General features: G+C 39.9%; 1 protein-coding gene and 1 long non-coding RNA gene across 4 annotated transcripts in view; one reads left to right on the top strand and one right to left on the bottom strand.

Annotated features, from left to right (window-relative positions):
* The window catches only part of LOC141993922 (uncharacterized), a 63,790-nt gene extending 50,387 nt beyond the window's left edge, over nt 1-13,403 (top strand). Inside the window, exons 1-3 of one of the 2 annotated variants that reach the window (XR_012640967.1) lie at nt 2,774-2,847; nt 8,192-8,257; nt 13,345-13,403. This is a non-coding gene — a long non-coding RNA (uncharacterized LOC141993922). Of the gene's footprint in view, nt 1-2,773; nt 2,848-8,191; nt 8,258-13,344 lie in introns of those variants that run through there. The other variant, XR_012640968.1, reaches the window with a different exon arrangement.
* On the bottom strand, nt 6,646-20,503 carry CLRN1 (clarin 1). Of its 2 annotated transcripts, none has more exons than XM_074963771.1 (3): nt 20,251-20,503; nt 8,757-8,936; nt 6,646-7,439 (listed from the first exon to the last, which is right to left on the bottom strand). In XM_074963771.1, exons 1-3 carry the CDS (start codon nt 20,501-20,503, stop codon nt 7,171-7,173), a joined length of 702 nt encoding a protein of 233 aa, XP_074819872.1. In that variant the 3' UTR covers nt 6,646-7,170. The 2 variants fall into 2 exon arrangements, with proteins under 2 accessions (XP_074819872.1, XP_074819873.1); XM_074963772.1 differs by having other exon boundaries at nt 7,276-7,439; nt 8,896-8,936.
* Between the last annotated feature and the right edge of the window lie 1,417 nt (nt 20,504-21,920).

Raw genomic sequence — 21,920 nt, 5'->3', positions numbered from 1 at the left:
CAGTTCACAAAATCAGTGAAACTGAGCTGGCAGAGATCTATTAGGTCATCTTGTCCATGTACATAGCCATGGTATGTGTTAATTTTGAATATATATGTTTCAATATGAAGCTTCCATCATAGAAATGTTGCAGCTAAGAAGCTGCAGAGTTAATTCCCAGGCAGGTGGATTATTAGGGGTAATAAATAAACCCTGGCTAGTGAAGTCAGAACTATTTTAATATTAACAGGTTTCAGAGTAGCAGCCGTGTTAGTCTGTATTTGCAAAAAGAACAGGAGTACTTGTGGCACCTTAGAGACTAACAGATTTATTTCTGCATCCGATGAAGTGAGCTGTAGCTCACGAAAGCTTATGCTCAAATAAATTTGTTAGTCTCTAAGGTGCCACAAGTACTCCTTTTCTTTTAACATTAACAGATGCCAGGAGCAATGAATTAGTGTTTTAAGGGTTTTTCATAATGTCTGCAGCAGTGAAATGTAAAGAGGAATCTGTTTTTCCCACCTTGCACCATCTGTTATTTATAACAATCAGTAATAGATAAGTTTTTCGTGTTAGTTACAGGAGCAAATTAGTTTTATTTTTAATTGTTTCTTCCCTCATGTGGTAGGTATTTTATATGAGGATAAGAACTGTAATCACTTGGAAGATAAATGGAAAGTTAGAACTTTTCCCTGTATCATGATACTTGGAATAAATCACCTTTCTTTATATAGGGAAACAAGTTATAAATAACTCAGTGGGTAACCTTTCATTAAAAGTGTGCTTCAGTTACTAGAAAACATGTCATTGAGGAATAATGCCTGCTATTATGATTCATCCATATGGTTTTATAATCCCCGGTTAACACTTCTTTGCCCAGTGTATTTACTGGACTATACTCTCCCAGTTGTTCTTATGCAGAACACCTCATTGATTTCAGTGGGGAGTTTGGATTAAAATTTGACAGCACAAGCCAGTCCAGTATGTGTAATTCCGACATGCTATATGCAACAGCGGTTGGTCTGTTTTAGATCTCATCTTTTCCATAAGTGGCTCTTCATTGCTGTCCTTCAGCTTCTGGGCTTTCTCCTTGTCTGCAGGGGTGAGAGACATAGAATTTAGGCACAGATCTTGTGGCCCAGGGAAAGGGGCTGAGTCAGAGTACAAATCTTCAGTAGGTGGGATATTCTTTCAATCCACCTGAAGGGGCTGGTTGGCTGGGACTCTAACTGGGAAGCCGGTCAGTTCTAATGTAGATGGTAGGGACAGAAAATAGGTATTGCATTGTTTCTCTTATAGTTAGGGTATGTCTACCCAGCAAAAGTTGCGTGTTTCGGCTAGTCTACCTGAGCAAGCTTAAATCCAGCTAGTGCGGGTAATAGCAGCCAAGTCAGCAGAGTGAGAGCTTCAGAGCAAGCTAACAAGCCAAGAACATACCTAGGATCCATGCTAGGCTTGTACTACTAGTGCTGAAGCCCGAACTAGCTCAGGTGGGCTGGCCCGTGCACAGCTTTTGCTGTGTTGACATACCCTTAGTCACACAAAGGACCCTATTGTGCTTGACCCTTTCAGAGGTGCAGAAGGGGGAAGTGGCCTTTCCCCCCCTTTTGCATCCCCATACAAGAGCTAGGCCCAATTGCTCTCTTCTGAGTTCAGGGACTGCTTCCTGTTGGCATCCTGAGGCATTCTAGTCACTCCAAAGAAGGTGGGAGGAGATGGGGCTATGGCTCTGTTCCTCTCTTCATGCTGGCCTGTGGAGTTGGCTGGCTAAAGAAGGGAGAGTATAGTATGTTGCACCTTCTTCTGCTCCAGTGGTAGCTGTGAGTCCTCAGAAAATCAGGTGTTTCAGTTTGGGCAGCCAAAATTAAAATGCATCTGAAAATGTTATAATTGTCCCTCTTCTTCCTCATTAGCACCTGGTGTTGCTGGTTGCCGGTAAGTCCCAGTACATATGTGCTACAGCCGCTGTTCAGGGACGATTCCTCTCTGTCATGCTCTCCCTTTTGCCTTGTAATCCTTTTAACTTCCTTCTTTCTTATCTGTCAGTGTCAGGTCAAATTACAAAGGTTTGCTATCACAGGCAGCACCTCCGTGTGGAAGGAGGAATTCTTTCCTGGTGGCGCAACACAGCTCCGCTGACTCTGAGTGTTCTCAGCACTGACTGGCCCATGTGCAGTTAGCATTCTTTCCACAGTGGAAATGTCCACACTGCTGCTCCAGCAGGGAAATGGCTTTTCACCTCTAGGCGTTCACAGAGGGCCATTGTGATTAGAAAATTAATCATTTTATAAAGATAATACTTTGCATTTCCATAGCAACTTTCTTCCCAAGATGTCAAAGCACTTTACCAGATAAGTGAATGACATGGGAAGGTGTTGTATACTCCAGGAACATGACTCACCTAATTCTCCTTTAAATCCATTAGCCTGAGACAGATTTAAATGGATTTTACTTCTCTAACTTCACAGAAGATAGCTAGACTTGCAAGTTCTACCCCCCCATCCTCATCTATCAACGGTTATAATTAGTGATTAAAGACTTAAGCAGGATAAGGGCAAAACATAACCGGTTTATTAGACAGCAAGATTTAAACAACAAGGACCCCAAACAGAAACAGAACAAATAATAATAGTCTGGTTGTTAATGATGATGTTGTGGACATGAATTCCAGAGCCCCCAAACCCTTACACAATAGGGGAAACTGAGGGACAATAAAAGGCAATCACAGTACCATCTCTCTCAATGACCCAAGGGAGGAACCCTGTTGCTACAAGATGATGATGACCGGTTCCCTGGACTGGAACTGGAACTCAGGAACACAGGGGCAGAAGCTGGAACACAGGAATGGTGGAACAGGTGATCACTTAGGTAAGTGGCCAATGTCCTCTTCTTCCTCTATCTTCTGTTCTTGAAGATGTCGTCCTGTGTGTGGTATGGAGACTCTTCTTTCTTAGATGTGTAACTGTTGCATGCAGGTAAGTCTTGAAGCTGGAAGCTATATAGAACCTGAAATCACTAACAAGTCCTGGTTTGGCTGGGCTCTAGCTCTTGGCTGCTCATGTGGAAGACTGCCTGCCATTCTGATGGACTGCCCAGAGTAACGGTTACGCTACCCTTAAATAATCTGCAGTTGCTGGGCAGACTAGGCTGTTACATGACTTACCCTTTTCCCGCTCTAATTTGAAAAAGTCAAAAAGGGTGCCAAACTCTCCATGAAGGAGGGTGTCCAAGATGGAGACCTAGTTGTTGTTTTAACAAATTCAACATGGCGAATGGGGAAACCATAACAAACAGATTTTAACCGAACACTTTTACTTCCATTTTACACCAGCAGAACTCCACTGACTTCACTGCAGTTACTCCTGACTGTTGTGAGAGGAAAATCAGGGCCAGAGCATATGAAAAATGCCATCCCCAACAATGGGTACTGATGAGGAGCTAGAATCTTGAGTATGTCTTGAAGTTAATGCTACAGACTTTGGTCTGCCAGAGAGCTGGATGTTGATACGTAACATTACAACCTCCTTCCCAATGCACGCGTGCGCACACACACACACACACACAGGTAAATATGATGATGATGTTGAAACCTTTTAAAATATTTTCTTTATTCCACCCCCCTCACCATACAACTGCTTCATGCTTTCTGATCACAAAATATGTGAATATCAAAATGGCATAGGGCAGAGGTTCCCAATCTGAATTCTGTTTACTGCTAGTGATTTGCAGAACACTTGCTGGTGGTCCATAGCAAGAAAGAGCTGGTCACATGATGCTGGCTCTCACCTTTGCTTTCAGCTGCTAAAACACACAAATAGTTTCTAAGTAAACAATTGCTGTGATTGTAAAGGGGATGAGGTATGATCATGAATGGGAATGGTGTTGGTCTTCACAACTGAATAGGAGAGATGGTGGTCCCTGGAGCACTCTCTTTAAGTGGTTCACCTTATGACAATGTTGTTTGGGAATGTGACAGGATGTATTAGGCCCAGAGGCCCCCTGCTGGAACCCTTACAGTCTTACACATGCCGTCCCAGAAAGGAGCAGTCGAGAAGTCCTCCAGGCTGCCTACCGTGGCTGCGGGGGAAGTAGCCAATCAGAAGGAGGCTGCAGGAAGCCGCCAATCCAGGCCCAGCAGGGCCATATAAAAGCAGTTGCAGGGCTCTCTTGAGCAAGTCAGTTGCTGCCTGGAGTTGGAGGAGCACAAATGGTGTTCCTGGCTGAAGGAGGTACAGGGGTGGGATAGCTCAGTGGTTTGAGCATTGGCCTGCTAAACCCAGGGTTGTGAGTTCAATCCTTGAGGGGGCTGTTTAGTTGGTCTGGGGCAAAAAATTGGAATTGGTCCTGCTTTGAGCAGGGGTTGGACTAGATGATCTCCTGAGGTCTCTTCCAACCCTGATATTCTGTGATTACCTGATTACATTGACAGAATAGGAGAAAGTGTTAATATGCTTTTCAAAAAGGGGGGAGGGATAGCTCAGTGGTTTGAGCATTGGCCTGCTCAACCCAGAGTTGTGAGTTCAATCCTTGAGGGGGCCATTTAGGGATCTGGGGCAAACACTCGGGACTGGTCCTGCTTTGAGCAGGGGGTTGGACTAGATGACCTCCTGAGGTCCCTTCCAACTCTGATATTCTATGATTCTATGACCATGGACAGAGCAGTTGCCGGCAGGGACTCGGGAAGCAAGAAGGTGCTCCTGGCTAATTGCTGGGATGGCATACAAGATTTCAGCCCTACAGTAAGGTTGAAGTGGTCGTGAAGCTGCTGGGGCTGTGGGGAAGTAGTCCAGGGAATTGTAGAAGCAATGCAGTTTAGTTAAAGGGATGTTGTGGGTGGCTACTATTTGTAGGGTGCTTGGGCTAGGACCTGGAGTAGTGGGCAGACCCCAGTCCCCTCATTAGCCACTGTGGAAGTGGCTGGAATACTGAACTGTGCTAAAATCCCAGAAGGGGAACTGAACTGATAGGTGGCCTAGCTGGAGAGCTAGGATCAGAAAGGCACAAAGTGGGCAAAGAGTCTCCAGAGAGAAAGCCTTGGGGGCATGGCCCCATACCAGGGTCGAGGGACATTTGAAGGTTGTGGGACTGATAAGACTGAGCCCAGGGAGGGCTACAGGAAGAGATGTACCAAGATGTACCAACCATGATGGGCCCTACTGGATTCTTTATCCTTAAGGGATTTGCTTGTATTTCACACAGACTGTGTGTGACTTGGCAAGAAGGTTGAGTCACCGAACACCCACCTGAACTGAGAAAAAAGCCGCCTCACACACCAGTTGACAAGGGGGCACTCTCATGAGGTGAGTGCACTCCATTACAGGGAACCTCAGTGATAGAGTATCTCTGGTTCCATGTAGCTAAAATGTATTGAAAATACTGACTTTTTTTACTGACCACTTTTTGTTTTGTTCTTTATTTTACAAATATGGGTCCTGCTCCTGCAGTCGGATCTGCTATGGAGCCCACTTCATGCAAAGTCTCAAAAATATACAAACAAATTATTTGTATTTTTGATCCATTACATTAAAATTTCAAAGATGTTGCAAAAAATTTTAAAGTAGATAATCTTTATAACACACAAACAACCAGAACAGAACATCCTTTTTTTCATTTACTGTATTTCCTCATCACCAATCCTATTCAAATGATTTACAGTTTGTCTGTACACTTACTAATTGTTCATATTAAAAATATTTCTTGGTTGTGGCATACTAGAGTGTGCATTACATCTCATTCAAATTCCAATTGATATGATATGCTTTAGGAGATGATGGGGTGTAATGGATGGGACACTGGGGTAGGAGAGCTGCATTGTATTCCATGCTCTGCCACTGATTGTCTCTGTTATCTTGGGCAAGTCACTTCCCTCCTCCCCCCTATGCCTCAATTTCCCTTCCTACCCTTTGACTCTCCTTCTGTTTAGAAAGTAAAGTCTTCAGGACAGAGAATCTCTTACTATGGGTGAAACCCTTGTGCTGTTGAAGTCAGTGGGAGTTTTGCCATTTACCTCAGTAGGGCCAGGATTTCATCCTATATGTGTTCAAATAATAATTAATTTGGCCCCTTCTCCAACCAAGCAACAGGTTTTACTTTCTATTTCTTCCCTCTATGGTCTTCTGGGATTGTCAGTACCATGGTAGATGTGGTACCTGTGAAATATGTGTGGGTTTAAGTTGTCCGCTATCTTCCTCTAATGTTGTTTACCTGCACCACTGCGAACAAATGAGTTTTTAAAAAAATGGAGCTTCTGTACTAACTAATTAAAAAAAAATCTCCTGCTGTTCAAACTCTTGTATTGCAAAAATCCTCTGTCTGGTTAACCTCTCTTTTATTTTTTTAAGTGGGGGCAGCAGACAACACATGAGGAAACAGGAGGCAGAAGGAGACCTTTTTTCTGAGCAGTTTAGGAGGGATGGAGGCATATAATAGATAAGGTTATAGGAAAGTCTCTCTTTTATGGACTCAATAGTGCAAGGTACTCAGCAAGCCTGGGAGGTGCTGAATACCCAACTCCCACTGGACGGTTACATATTCTGTAGATTTCTCCCCCCTCCCCCCTTCTGTTTGGAATAACCGCCCCTGCCCCCCAGCATGGTTTTGAACATTACTCATGGTCATTGTACTTGAGAGAGAGAATTCATCACCTTGTTTTGCAGGTATGGGCCCTAAATTTGTTACTTAAGCTGCAACAATACATTCTGTTTTCTTTCATTTGGTGTTTGCCGCTTTCTGGTGCACTCACCACTTTTCATTTGTTGGCCGGAGTGGAATTCTTAGTCCAGTCTTGATGCATAAAACATTAGTAGTAGTCATTCCAATACACCACTACCTTTACAGATATAGGCAAATGCTGTACTGCTGGTGGAAATGTTTGCTTTCCTCCTTTATTAAAGTACATAGGGTCCAGTTCACTGTTATATCTTATTTCTTTCATAATCCCATTGAAACAAATGGGACTGCTGTCATGATAAGGTACTACGCGATGGGAGTAAGGATATGTTGAGCTAGTCCTAATGAGGACCATGAATACTATGCCTTTATTGTATTTACTGTGTTGACATTTATTTTAGATTTCTTCTTGATTTTAAAGTCTTTCAAATTAATCATGTAAAACCAGATAGATTTGGTCATTGTTGAAAGTGTCTGAGATTAACCTTTTTGCTTGAAATGTTATTAAAAATTGATATCAGGCTAGTACATGAGATCAGCTGCTCCAGTAGTTGTTGTGTCTGACTCTTTAGATTTTGAAAAAGGAAATTCAAATCCAGCAAGCCGTATTAGCACAACATTCAGGAAGTGCACCAAGAAGCAAACCAGGATGATCCAGAATGAATCCTGAAATTGTTCATTGTGAGTTTTAAAGATGAAACTTCCCTCTTTGTAATTTGCAATTTTCTCAGAGAGGTGGTGAATTTTCACTTCTGAAGAAAATAGTATCATGATGAGACAACTGCAAGAACCTGAAATAGAACAAGAAACATCACTGCTCTGAGAATTTCCTAACAACAAATCTTTATGAGCGACATAATAACCAAAAAGTAAAATGTCATTTTCATTACATTTGAATATATATTTTATGGTCACTTAACTGACTCCTTCCAAGGAGCTTCTTTTTCAGGACCTGATCCAATGGCCATCGAAGTCAATGGGATTCTTTCCATCGACTCCAGTGAATTTTGGATCAGGACCTAAATAGCCAACCATACCAAGTGTTATGTCTAGTGTAAGGCCTCAGTCCAGCAAAGCACATATGCAAGTGCTTAACTTGACTATTCAGCATATTAATAATCCAATTGATGTTAATGGGACTGCCCAGGTGCTTAAAGGTAAGTATGTACTTAAATACTTTGCTGATCAGGATCTTAATGAGCAACATCCCTTAGCACAATTTTTCTCTCCAGCTAAACTAATAGTAAAAATTTACTCTAGTTAAAAGTCTAATATGCCTCATTCTTTTTACTGCAAGTGGCAGTAGATTTCCTGTCCCTAATGGGCGTCTTCAAATAGGATGCTTTCCAGTTGCAACCCTTACAAAGTGTGAAATGTTGGCAATGAATCTGCCTCTTGCAAAGAAAGGCCCCTGAGCCTGATTTTGATCTCGCGCTGATGTCAATCAGGAGTAATCCCAGTGAAGTCAGTGGTGTTGAGATAAGAATCAGGCCTATTGTTCTTTCTAATAAGGTACTAATACAGAGCCCTTTTCTCCCCACAGTTACACCAGTGAAATTCCACTGACATCAAGGGAACGAATGGGAGAGTCAAGCCCAAGGATTCCCAGGTGGGTTCCCCAACAAATAAAAAAAAAAAATTTTTTTTGGTTTTAGAATTTGCTGATCCATCAAAAACAAAACGTTCTGTGGAGATGGTTTGAATCTGACAAATGGAACCTTGCTTGCCAGGCAAGTTTTGAAACCCTACCTAGAATCCAGCCAGTTTGCCTGCCTGGCTCTCTGGGACCTGTCTGGTAGGGTGCTGGGGAACCCAGGCTTCCAAGGTCTGTGGCTGCAGACTAACTAGTGGCCATGCTTCCTACCCTGTTATGGAGAATTTTGAAGTTTTGGGGTTTGTTCAGAATCAGAACTGCACCAAATTTTAAAATAGCACAATCCTCCAAAATAGAATATCTTTCTCCACCCAGCTATAGTTTTCAGGTTCAGATTCAATGCAGCGACAGTTCTCAGGACAGTATCATGTTTTATTAAATAGATCACTTATCTTAAGTCATTAAATATGAATAAGTGACTAATTTAAATGCAGAGCTATACTAAAGTACTTACATGAAATGAAGCTCCAAAGATATAACCCTACTGGACCATGCAGAGTTTCATAGGGATTGCCAAATGCATTGTACATGAAGAAACCTGTTCCCACCAGAGTAAAGACTATCAGTACTGTACAGAAGAGAATGACACTTACATGGATACTTGCAGGGATAATTTTGAGCAAATCTGGAAAAACTAAAAACAAAATAGAACAAAAAATTACTACAAACATTAGACAAAATTATCATTTTAAAAATCTGAGCAGGGATTTTGTGCTGCTCTGTGCTAATTGTTTTAAATTGTGCTCCTCAGAACTCAGTGAAAGAGGAAAATGAAGTAAGCAGATTTAATTATAAACAGATTTGTAAGGATGTTTAAAGAGAAGCACATTGTGGAATTCAGAAGTGCAAATTGGCCAAAAGAGAGAGACTAGCTTTGTGGGAAACCTCATCTCACCTTTTAGATCACATCTACCTAATGTATTAATAATTACTGCCCTTTCTGTGCCAGAGAGTAACTCAAAACCTTACCTTGTGATGTCCAAGCTTTTAAGAGCATTCTATCTGAGCCAGCCTTATTGTGTTGAGCTTTTAAAGAATGTAAATTCCACAGATTTGAATTTTTAAATGCTAAAAATATGCCCTGAATCAGCATACTAAATGTTCACCCCTACTCCCAAATGGTATTAGAACAAACTAAAGTGCTTCAACATCTGTAAGTATTCCTTCTGTTACACAGTGCCTAGGGACGATATAAAATGCAGACTAGAGTACAACATTACAACACCCTGGAAGTCTCTGGGCCAAATTCAGTACTGATGTAAATAGTGGTGCAAATTATATGTTGGGCATAAGTTGGTCAAGAAACAGATCCTGCTGCATGTAAGTTGCAAAGTAATGTAACTGGCACCCATTTGACATTAAGTTTTTAATCTCAGTTAAGTTAGCCTGTCATAAAACAGGAAGAATGCAGTGGTAAATCAGATCCAGGTTGCATAGGTCTAAATAATGACACAAGGTGCAAGAGAGTGGAAAACCAGGTCCAATGGTGGTGATAAAGAGTGTAACTTGCACACCAAGCTGGTGGGGAGAAGGGCGGTGGAGGGGTGGCGGGGGGCGGGGGGGGAGAATGCAGCAAGAAAATGGTGTAAGAAAATACAGCTCTCACCTCACTTAATTTATAGGGAACCTTCCCATTAATTTTCTAGGGCAAAATTCCACACTGGCGTAGTGGGTTTCAACTAATAGGTTTCAGAGTGTCACATGATTATACAAGGACAAATTTTGTCCCCACCAAATCCCAAACTGGTGTAAGTTACACTTGGTTGACACACTTACTGAATGCTAAATTGTTGCAATTTATTGTATTTTGCTTAAACCCACTTAAATCAATTTTCTGACCAAGTTACACCTTATGTAGGTTACACTGACATCACCTAACATGGTGTCAAGTATCAGGGGTAGCTGTGTTAGTCTGTATCCACAAAAACAACAAGGAGTCCGGTGGCACCTTAAAGACTAACAGATTTATTTGGGCATAAGCTTTCGTGGGATGAAGTGGGTTCTAGCCCACGAATGCTTATGCCCAAATAAATCTGTTAGTCTTTAAGGTGCCACTGGACTCCTTGTTGTTTTTATTGACATCACTGTTAACTCTGGTCCATAGTCTTCTATAAGTAACAAAAAAGTGCTGGACACTGGATTGTTCTGGTCATTTATGTAGCTGTAGCAAATGTATGGAATTAATTCAGAGTTTTGTTTGGAGGACTTTGGATTTTTATTATTCTCACTTTATTTGCTGAGGGTCTTAGGTTGAGATCAGGAGTACCTTTACACTGTATCATTATTGATATTGTGTTCTTTAATTTATTTGATGGGCGCCTATTGGAGCTTTTATAAATCTAAAGAAATTTAATGATTAACTCTCCACCAGCTTTTTCAGTTGTAATTAAGGGTTTGATTTATACTGTAGGGGAGATTAATGCATTGTATTGTGTAGTGTACTTCCTTATCTGTTGGAGACAGAAAGGACTTCCCATTGAAAATGCACAGTCTGTCATTGATAATGGAAATGTATTGTGTGGGCACTTATTTATGGTTAAGGGTGTCCCATAACTTGATTGATGTAGGTGCAGATAGCTACCGCAGTTTGTGTTTGTAAGTTTGTTCCTAGATAGTTCCTATAGTTTTGAGTCCAGGAACTACAATTCCCAGGATGCACTGGGGGAGGAAGAAGAAGGAGGTGGAGGAGAAGAAAGATAGGAAGAATGTGAGCTTTGTGAAAGAGTGAGGGGAATAAACCTTACGTTTGCTGTTATCAAGCTTCTCGAGCCTTCCTCAAAGGGGTTCAGGTAGAAAACGAACTGGCAATGAGCATAAAAGAACCTCAGAGAAACATAAATGTAAATGTATCTAAGTGCCTCATGATGTGGACTTACCACCAGCAAGAAGAAATGTCAATTCTGTACCAATTCAGTGACATATCTAGGACATACAATATGTAAGAATAGCATACAACCCAGACCAAGTGAAAGCCATTTGTGATGCACTAGAGCCTGACAACAAGGGAAACTTTGATCCTTCTTGGGACTGTGAATACTATTAAAAGTTTGTATAGCAATTTGCTATGAAAGTAGACCCCTTTGCATCATCTCCTAAAAATGATGTAAAGTTTGAATGGGATGAAGCATGCAAGATCAGCTTTAATAAGATAAAACATACAATTTCTACCAATCTGCCTCTTAGCCCTTTTATTTCTGAGATACAAACAATTTCATAACAGACGCTTGTGAGTACAGTCTTGATTCAGCTAAAAAATGGACAAGAAGTCACTATTGCATTCACCTCCAGAGCCTTGACTGATCCAGAAAAATCCTAGTCTGTCACTGAGAAAGAAGCTCTGGTACATTTCTGGGCAATAAGTCACTTCAGAAACTACCTGTGGGATAGGAGATTTATCTTTAAGATCTGATCACAAACTTTAAACTTTATTCAGCATGTGAGGTTGTGGGTGAGCAACACCAAGAATTGCCAAATGGGCCACCAAACAAATGGACTTTGATTTCCAGACAGTATATCTTCCAGGTGCCAAGAATACCACTGTAGATTGTCTGTCTGTCTCACCTGCCCATACCTTATCATGAGTTTAAATAGAGAAAGATAATGAAGAGATTGTCATTGCCCAAATATCTGCCACAACCCAAGGAGTGATCGCATTCTGAGAGTGGGCAACAGTCATGAGAGAAAACAATGTACTTCAGGACCTAAAGACTTACATTCTCAACAGATGACCTTACAAGACAATGACACCAGAACACTTGCAACCATATAGACACATATCACATGAGCTGTCCCTTGTGTAAATGAATGGATTTTGAGAATTGACTGTCTTGTGCCTACACTTCTGAGTATGATTGATTCACATGGCACATGAAGGATATCTGGGGATGAGTCTAACCAAAAGACAACTGTGACAAGCCTTCTCGTGGCCAGGGATGGACAAGCAAGTTGAGGAAATAATCAAGAATTGCATGGCTTATGTTAGTAGAGGTAAGTCACAGAAAACCTTCAGCATCCTCTCACAATAGTTGACTATCCAAGCTGTCCATGGGAGAATATGGCTCTCAACATAACAGGACCATTTGAGGATCAGCCTGTTATGCAAAGGTTTGCCATAACATTGGTAGATTCATTCAAAGTGTCCAGAAGATAGATTCACTGGAATGGTTACCACTTAAAGAGTGATTAAGGTCATGTCATCAGTCTTCTCCCAAGAAAGATTTCCCAAGGAATTGGTGTCTGACAATGGAATGCAATTGACCTCTGTTGAAATGCAACACTCCCTCACTAGCAATAGTATCAAACACAAAACTGTTTGTTTATACCATCCTAGAGCTAATGGTCTAGTTGAGAGAACGAACAGACTGGTGAAAGAATGTTTGCAACTTATCAGTTTGCAAGCTTTACTTGAAACACTGTTTGCTTACAGGACCACTCAACAACAAGAGTATCAACCTTTGAACTGTTGAGTGATCCAATACACAACTTACTACTGGTCAAGGGCTCACATTCTCCTTTTTCAATTAAACCTTCCAATGAAACTATTTGTGAACGTGTTAAGAATAAACAGCAGAAATACAGACAGTATGTAGATCATAAAAAAGGTGCTAAATCTCACAAGTTTCAAATTGTAGATTGTGTGAAGCTGCCATACAGAGTCAAAAAGGACATTCAAGATAGCAGAAATCCAGGGGATTCTGCTGTATTAATAGATTGTCTACAGCTCATCAGCCAGCAGCTGAAGAATAGAGTGCTAATTCTCCACCTTGGACCAGAGAACATCAATGACACCAATAATAATGATGGACAATCTATAGTAGTAAGAATTGCTCCACTGCTTAGTTTTGTTCCTGCCTTTCCAGGTATTAGGAGAAGTGTGAAACAAAGATTGGAAGACTTTGCTAGCAGACTCAAATCATGGTTTGGAAAAGACTGTTAAAAGTTTTACAATGGTTATTATTAAGGGGAAGGCTGAGTTCTATCTACCTAGATGCAAATAGCTACCCCAGTTTGTGTTTGTAAGTTGTTCCTAATTGTTCCCATAGCCTTGAAACCAGGAACTACAATTCCCAGGATGCATTGGGGAGGAAGAGAAGAAAGAGGAAAAAGGAAGACTGAGCTCTATGAAAGTGTGAGGGTAATAACGTTACCTTTGCTGTTATCAAGGTTCCTGAATCCTCCTCAAAATTGGTATTTCCTTTTTCGTTTATGGACTATAACAATGAACTGGAACAAATGCGCTAGGTTTACATTAGAGAATTTCCCTTCCTAAATTCTCCAAATGGCCTGCTGAAGCTAGGAACGGACAAAGGTCAAGGGTATTTTATAAGATCAGAACACTTCCCCTGAGTTTCTTTAAGTAAAACATTTAATGGAACGTTTTGTGTCTGAAAACATAATTCTGCATGTAAAAGAGAGAGGCAATTAAAGGAGAAGTAAAAGAAAACAGTGAAGCCTTAATTTTAAAAAATGGGATGTCAAAATAAAGGAAGAAGGAACTAGTGGCCAAATAAGATGTATAGATATTGTGGGCCTTTTCCTGCTCTGACTCATGCTGGTTTTACACCTCTAACTCAATCAGTTTGGTCAGATGGCATCCTCTTGTGGGTTGTTGCTTTGCTACTTGTTACAAAGCACAGTACTCTGTATGTAATAACTCATTAATCAGCACTAACTTGTAAGTCTATATTTTTTAAAAATGGCCTCAATATTTTGGCTACAATTTGTTGCATGTGCAATCGTGCTCTTTGTCCTGACTACCTAAAGGCATCTACAAAGCAAGCAGTTACCCATCTAATGGGTATAAACATGCACATTATTATGCCTGCAGTTTTGCACCCATACTTAATTATTACTGAAGGATAAAAACTGTGCCTGCAAAACTGGAAACTATGTTGAGGCTTAGCTAAAAACAAGGCATATTTTATCAGACACAGTATCAAATACAATGTTAGGAATTATAAATGGTTTTGGCATCTTTTGTATTAGGTTTTAGCTGTTAGTTCAAATTATGACCATACCTACATAGGTCAGGGTGGATAGTGAATCAGATTTTCTGTAAGTAATTTTAAATCATTTATGTGTTCGGTGACAACAAATATTTTAGAACTAACCATAGAACAAACTTAACTGCTGCCGATCCACAGGGGCATGATTAAACTGGGGGTAATAACTCCTCACAGCAAGGCAGTTTGATTATAACATGCTGAGAAAGAGCTAAGTAGGAGCCTCACATAAATTAATCTACCTTGTAAAATGTTTACCAGCAAACACTTTTGTAGCCGGCAACGCAGTAAGCATAAAAAAGCAGGTAATGTAACATTTATAGTCATGATGAAATTAACAGCAAATTAATTATATTTAAGCAAACATTTGTAAAATTTGCTAGGAGCTTTGCTAAATGTAATCTTTAATATTGTCTAAAAATATAAGGGTGCACTACAGCGAGTCCAGGCATTCAAATTCCGTTCTCCTTGCCCATTACCCTCTCTCAGCCCAATGTGAGAAGAATGCTTTAAAGCACTATTCAAAAGATCTGTTAAACTCTGCTTGTCTTGACCGGTGTTGATGGACAAAGGCATTATGTAATTATGGTTTTGCCTTGATAGTCCCTGAGGGGTACAATCTCATCCATGTTTCTCTTATCTTGTGATGAAACATGTCCAATTGCAGAATCAAATCTCATAAAGTCAGAGTTATTAACACAGGAATTCCTCAAATACCAGTTCATATATTTCTAGCACTCACCAAGAACTTTGCATTTAAAACTAGCCATGTAAATAAAATTCAATTCAAACACTTATAGCCTTTGTAGCGTAGTTACAGAACTGCTGTTCATCAGCAACAAACAACCCCTCTGGTAATGCTGCCACCACCACCAGGCAGGAACCAAGCCTTTTCTACTTTCAAGACATCAGACTACAGTTACAATTCATTCCTTACTATTTAGGGTCTGGTTTTCAAAATGTGTGTGCATGCCCAAAACTATGTACAGGATTGCATGCCGAATTTGCAAGAACATTTACCACAATTGCATGTATAAATCAGGTATTTGCAAATGCTATTTCTGCTGCGAGCCACTAACTACTGGTAACTAGACATTTGCACATCTGAATATCCAGGTTTCATGTGCAGTGACTGGGACTGTGCATGCATAGTTCTGAAAATCAGGCCCTTCATTTATTCTTTATATTACACATTTACTTTCTTACCCAAAATAGTACTTACTAATAGTACTTACAGTAGTATCAGTGGAAATGGTATACATTTTAGCACTATGCCAATTAAGTTAGCCATAAACTAGGGAAAACAAAATCTTTAGTTCATGTCGACTTTCTAAAAGGGTATATCACACATTCTATCACAAATAAGGTTCTCCAGAATTAAATCTTTCAGCACTAGTGAATGTTTTGGGATAAAGTATAATACGGCAAACTTAATAAGATCAATCTTTATTTTAAGTAAACATACAACTACATTGTATTGGCTGTTACCCTTGACAGCTACGTCTAGAATTTTAAAATTGTATAGGTGACATATCAGGAAAAATTAAATTCAGCAGAGATGTTGTTTTGAAAGAAAAACATTTCTTCATTATAATGAATGAATTTGTGTGCTAGGTGTGAATGCCAATGACCTTTAGAAAATGAACTGCCGACCCAGAAACTGATGAGAATCAGCCAGAGTAAATGAAGCAGAAGTCTTTTCCCAGCCTGACGGAGTTTGCTGGCAGACCAAATTCATTTTACAATTAAAAGAGAGATAGTGGTCAGTAGGGAACATTTAATGGGAACAAACATAGAACTAAATCATTTAACCTATTTTCCAGACTGTTTCTTCTCAGATGTGTTACAGTGTACTTCAGTTCATTAAACTGTGGACACATATATCGTACTACTTCCTGAGACATTTATAATGACTTCTAGAAAGAATTTGTGTAGACGTTGTGTGTATTCCCACAGATATGGAGAATGTCAACTGTCTCTGAGTAATTGGGCTCTGTGCAGCTGAAATCCTTCCTTAGATGCAGATATTAAGCTGCCTTATCATATATAAACACAAAAATCACATGCATTTGCTCTTTCAGCTAAATAAAAAATAGTCTGAGTTATTTGTAAAGGGAACATTAACTCCTCCATCATCCACTCTCTGTGAAAGTTCACAAAAGACAAAAATGCTTTAGTGACTGATTTTCCAAAAGGGTGTGTTTATAAGATTTATGCTGTAACCTAGTTGCAGCAGGTCATCCTCGTGGGATTCTACAGTTTCAGATGTATACTAGGGCCAGTAATCACTTCCTGGTAGTCTCTTCTGAGGACGCTACAATGAAATATTCCTGGGCATGTAAGTAGGATTTACAATGGGCTTGTAATACAAGGGGAAAATCTATTCAAATAACAATGCAATGCCACATATTTAATTTAGATAAAAGGAAGGCAACATACACTAGTGGTTCACTTAGGGCAGGGGTGGCCAACCTGAGCCTGAGAAGGAGCCAGAATTTGCCAATGTACATTGCCAAAGAGCCACAGTAATACGTCAGCAGCCCCCCATTAGTTCCCCCTCCCCGCTCCCAACGCCTTCCTCCCACCGGCAGTCCCCCCAATCAGCACCTCCCCCTCTCTCCCCTGCACCTCCCGATCAGCTGCTTCGTGGCACGCAGGAGGCTCTGGGGGGAAGGAGGGAGGGGTGAGGGCATGGGAGGCTCAGGGGAGGGGGTGGGAAGGGGTGGAGTGGGGGCAGGACCTTTGGCAGAGCCAGGGGTTGAGCAGTGAGCACCCCCCAGCATAGTGGAAAGTTGGCGACTGTAGCTCCAGCCCTGGAATCGGTGCCTATACAAGGAGCCGCATATTAACTTCTGAGCCACAGGTTGGCCACCCCGGACTTAGGGAAATGAGAGCTAGGAGGCCTGACTCTACTGATTTGTTTTATGCTCTTGAACAAGTCACTTAGACCCCTGTTCAGGAAAGCAGTGATACATATGCTTAAACTTTAAGTACATAGTTAAGGGCCCTTCCTCAGGAAAATGGGTGCATTCCTGAATCAGGGCCTTAATCTCTTTGTACCTCATTTTCTCCATCTGTAAAATTAGGATGATAATATTTGCTAGAGTTTCTTGTATTATTCTTAACACAGCCTCTTTTTTGCTTGTGAAATATGTGCAAACATCGCAATTTCCTCATATTTATTCATTACTCGAATGTATTTGATGAATTTTGAAAGAATATTTTCCCATGTGGAATGATCACATACTTCACTGTGGATGGATTATCTAGTGCTCAATTTTTAACATTCCACACTGTGTTTAGTATGTTTAGCTGTGATTAGCTAGATACCTCACCTAGTATTGTTTCTGTTCATCTATTGGATGTGCATGCATGCACTTCTGGGTGCAGTTACTTGTAGGTGTGAAGCACAACATTCTGGTGAATGCCACTTTGAAATTAATATTTGGTGAACATTTGTGACAGTAAAGCTCGTTTGGATGAATGGTCCCAGAAAGCTCATCCAAAGGGTATATCTCCAGTGCAAAATAAAAAGGTGAGTTCTTAACTCACATTAGCTAACCCAAGATAGCTAACTCAGGTTAAAATAGCAGTAAAGACACAGCAATTCGGTTTTTAATTTGAGCTAGCAGCTTGAGTTAAAGCCTGTAGGGGAGTCAGGGGTTGAACGCGAGCTGCAAACCTAAGTTAAAAAACAAGTTTGTGCATCTTCAGTGCTATTTTAACTCATGTTAGCTAATGTGAATTAAGAAAACCCCTTTATTTGTTTATTTTTTTTTGCGGGGAAGACAAACCCAAAGAGTGCAAGTATGACAAGGGAGCAAATTCATTTAAAATGGGAGTAGCTATTCATGGAAAATTTGTTGCAGTATTTTCCCAGCTCTAAACTCCACTTTAATAAAGCACTTTCAGATCCTTTGATGTATTATTATTATTATAAATCATTACAAACCTATTAAGAGCACATTCATAATTTCTCTTTATATAGAAGCAGAAGTGATATCAGATTAGAAGTGACCAATTCAGAACAGACTAGTAAATCATTTTGGTAATGACTAGTTCCATGAACCCAGCCATCTTAGGCTAGGAAAATGCATTATAACCATTTTACTTTACAATATGAGGACAATGCAAGTGTTCTAATAACTCAGGGCCCAATTCTGCAACCAGAAAAGGAGTACTTGTGGCACCTTAGAGACTAACCAATTTATTTGAGCATAAGCTTTCGTGAGCTACAGCTCACTTCATCGGATGCATACTGTGGAAAGTACAGACGATCTTTTTATAGACACAAAGCATGAAAAAATGGGTGTTTACCACTATAAAAGGTTTTCTCTCCCCCCACCCCACTCTCCTGCTGGTAATAGCTTATCTAGCAGGAGAGTGGGGTGGGGGGAGAGAAAACCTTTTATAGTGGTAAACACCCATTTTTTCATGCTTTGTGTGTATAAAAAGATCGTCTGTACTTTCCACAGTATGCATCCGATGAAGTGAGCTGTAGCTCACGAAAGCTTATGCTCAAATAAATTGGTTAGTCTCTAAGGTGCCACAAGTACTCCTTTTCTTTTTGCGAATACAGACTAACACGGCTGTTACTCTGAATTCTGCAACACTTACTCATGCTGAGTAGTCCCTATTTGAGTGAAAGTCAGTAGAACTACTTGTCTAAGTAAATTCTGCTCAGTGTAAGCATTGCAGAATCAGGCTCTCTGCTGGAACTTTTGCCAAAACTCATTAGTGCTTCACACATTCCCAAGCTGCTGGGGAGACAACCTCCCCACTCCCCCCGCTAATCATGTGATTCCCAGCTTTCTCCTTAACCAGTCTTAACAACTCCATTATCTTAATGAACATGAACTAAATCCAGTCAGTGCTCTGTTGTGCTATCTGCATTATCATTTGCAGTTCATAATAATATCTACAGATGAAATCTAATTCCTTGGGATTTAGTAGACTGCTCTGAAAATTCATCCCAGACTGTAACCTGCAGGGTAGAACATCAGCATAGTGTGACAGCCAGGAAAGTAATAAAGAGAACTGTCATAAATAGACCCGTTATGGAATTTAGACATATCAAAGTTTAACAGTAAACTAAATGAATTTGGTCTGCTACCTCTGCAAAAATAGTACATAGTAAATCTTTTCTGATGCGTAATCTGGTAACCTTACACCACCACAGATGATTGATGCAAGCAATTTACCATTACTGTTTCAGAAGACTGCTTCCAAATTGTCTTTTGTAATAATAATTTCATGTGGCATATTGTAAGATACATACATAAAACAAAGATCCATTTGTTATTATCCATTTAATATGTTGCTATATATAAACTGTATGTTCACTTGATCAATGTATTAATCTTTTTATCCTTGAAGATGAACAGGTTATGAATATTGCATGTAAATCAAAACAATTTCTAACCGTCTCCTTCCATTAAACTCTGTATCTGTCAGATACCCAATTCAATTTGCAGGTCAATTAATTGAACAGCTACTAGCATAAACCCAGTATGTTTTCCCAATTAATGCAGCAGATTTTATCTTTTGCTGCTATGTTCTTCAAAAGCAGTAAATGAGGCTTTGCGCTGTCTTTCTAATAAGGCTACTGTTACCTTACTGCTGTTGATTTCACAATAGAACATAAAATAGATAAATAGACAACAAAATCATTCTTTCAAAGTAACAAAAAATTAGGGGGAAATAGCTATTTGTTGTAATAAACCATAAGAGAGGTGCATTGAAATTGTCACTAATACTGTAACTAATATTAGTAAGGTAGTTTAAATGTTAAGATGGACACACTTCAGAAACAATACCATTTAATCTTAGAATATTTTGCACTTGTTAAAACTCTTAAGTAAATAAGAACGCTGCAGCATTTGTCTACTCATTATCATGGTAGTGTGCACTAAGGTATTAAATAACTCAAATGTCATTGTTACTTACATGAAAATCGAAAAGGTCTCCCTCCTAGCCCACATTGTCTAACACGCTCCCCGTAGAAAAGCCCATACTGAATTTCACCAATAAACTTCTCCAGTTCTGGTCCTGAGGCGTTGACAAGCAGAGCTCCAGTTTTGCACAGTATTTTTCCTTTGATCCATAACTGAGTTCCGATGGCTGCTGCAATGCCTAGAGCACAAGCAAAGCTTAACACCCCAGCTATGCAAAATATGACTTTCTTCTGTTGGGCTGGCATGGCTGCTTGCAAAGTCCTTTCTAGGGAAGGAACAAAACTTTTAATAAGAGAGCAAAACGATCTTCATCACATCAGCAAAGCAGACATACTATCCAACCTGAAAACTGCAATTTCAACTCAGTGGTAGCCCGTCCCCTCATAGTACTAGTATGCTGCTATAGTGCTAAGTAATCTCGCCCCAAAGAAGCTTTTAATTCTTTTTTTCCCTCTCCTCCTATATAAACCTAATTTATATACACACATTTTAAAAGAAGCTGCAAAATAGAACTGTTTGCAAAGTGTTTTTCAGCATATCCTCTGTGTTACTTGATAACAAAGGTTTAAGATAACAGATGGAACCTTCTGTGTAATTTGATGAATGTTTCTCCTCTTCATTCTTTGTCTGATTGAGTGAGCTGAAAATTACAGAAATAGGTTTGGCTGCCATGTGACATTATCAACTGTCCAAAAAGTTAACTTCTGTAGGTGGTTTTAATTTTCCAGTGATAACTCTAAAAACTAGCAACATATAGCATTTCTGCTTGTTTCACTATTCCTTGTGCAGTACAGAGAACCAGAAACTGAGACAGAAGTCCTAGGTGGAATGTCCTTTTCCCCATCAAGATCTCCTTTACAACAGGGCTAGTGTGTTTTATTAAATAGTATTTTGTTTAAAATATGTGGCTGGATGCCAGCTTCTTGGAGGAGTTTGGACAAATATATATTTGAATTTGGGTTTTAGATATAAGCAAATAATTTCCATTTGTTTTACTCTTATACAGTAATATGTTATTCACAGCACTTATGTAGTTAGGCCCTAATTCTGCAAACACTTATGCATATGCCTATTTTTGTGTGCATGTGAGTTGAAGTCAGTGGGACTACTCATGTGCATATATTTATTATGTGCATGTTCTTACGTGCTTGCCAGATCAGGGCCTCAGATAGGACCAGATGCATCGGTGAACAACCTGGGATGGTTCATTGACTACTTGCCATCTCAACACTTTTTGTAAAACATTAGGGCCTTGTCTAGACTAAAAAGTTTCACCAGTTTAACTAATTGGTTTTAAAACGAGACTTTTTAGTTAAACTGGTACAAGTTTGTGTATCAACAAGACCTAAAATAGGATAGTTTTCTGTAAATAAAATAAATAAACCTTTGGTCATCGTTGTGATAGTAGATGTAACCAAAAGATGGCGCACTGCTTTATCATTAAAAGAAAAGGAGTACTAGTGCCACCTTAGAGACTAACCAATTTATTTAAGCTTTCGTGAGCTACAGCTCACTTCATCGGATGTAGCTCACGAAAGCTTAAATAAATTGGTTAGTCTCTAAGGTGCCACTAGTACTCCTTTTCTTTTTGCGAATACAGACTAACACGGCTGCTACTCTGAAACCTGCTTTATCATTAGAATCCTTAGGGTCAGGCTTATA

Source organism: Natator depressus, chromosome 9 (genome assembly GCF_965152275.1).
Source record: "Natator depressus isolate rNatDep1 chromosome 9, rNatDep2.hap1, whole genome shotgun sequence".
Taxonomy (NCBI): Eukaryota; Metazoa; Chordata; order Testudines; family Cheloniidae; genus Natator; species Natator depressus.
This window is presented reverse-complemented; position numbering and strand designations above follow the sequence as displayed.

Coding starts and splice junctions, on each gene's coding strand:
- CLRN1 (XM_074963771.1), bottom strand. CDS start 20,503: ATGCCAGCCCAACAGAAGAAAGTCATATTTTGCATAGCTGGGGTGTTA. Junction 8,937..20,250: donor GAGACCTTTTCGATTTTCAT/GTAAGTAACAAT, acceptor TTTTGTTTTTAG/TTTTTCCAGATTTGCTCAAA. Junction 7,440..8,756: donor TCTTTGGAGCTTCATTTCAT/GTAAGTACTTTA, acceptor GTTCTATTTCAG/GTTCTTGCAGTTGTCTCATC.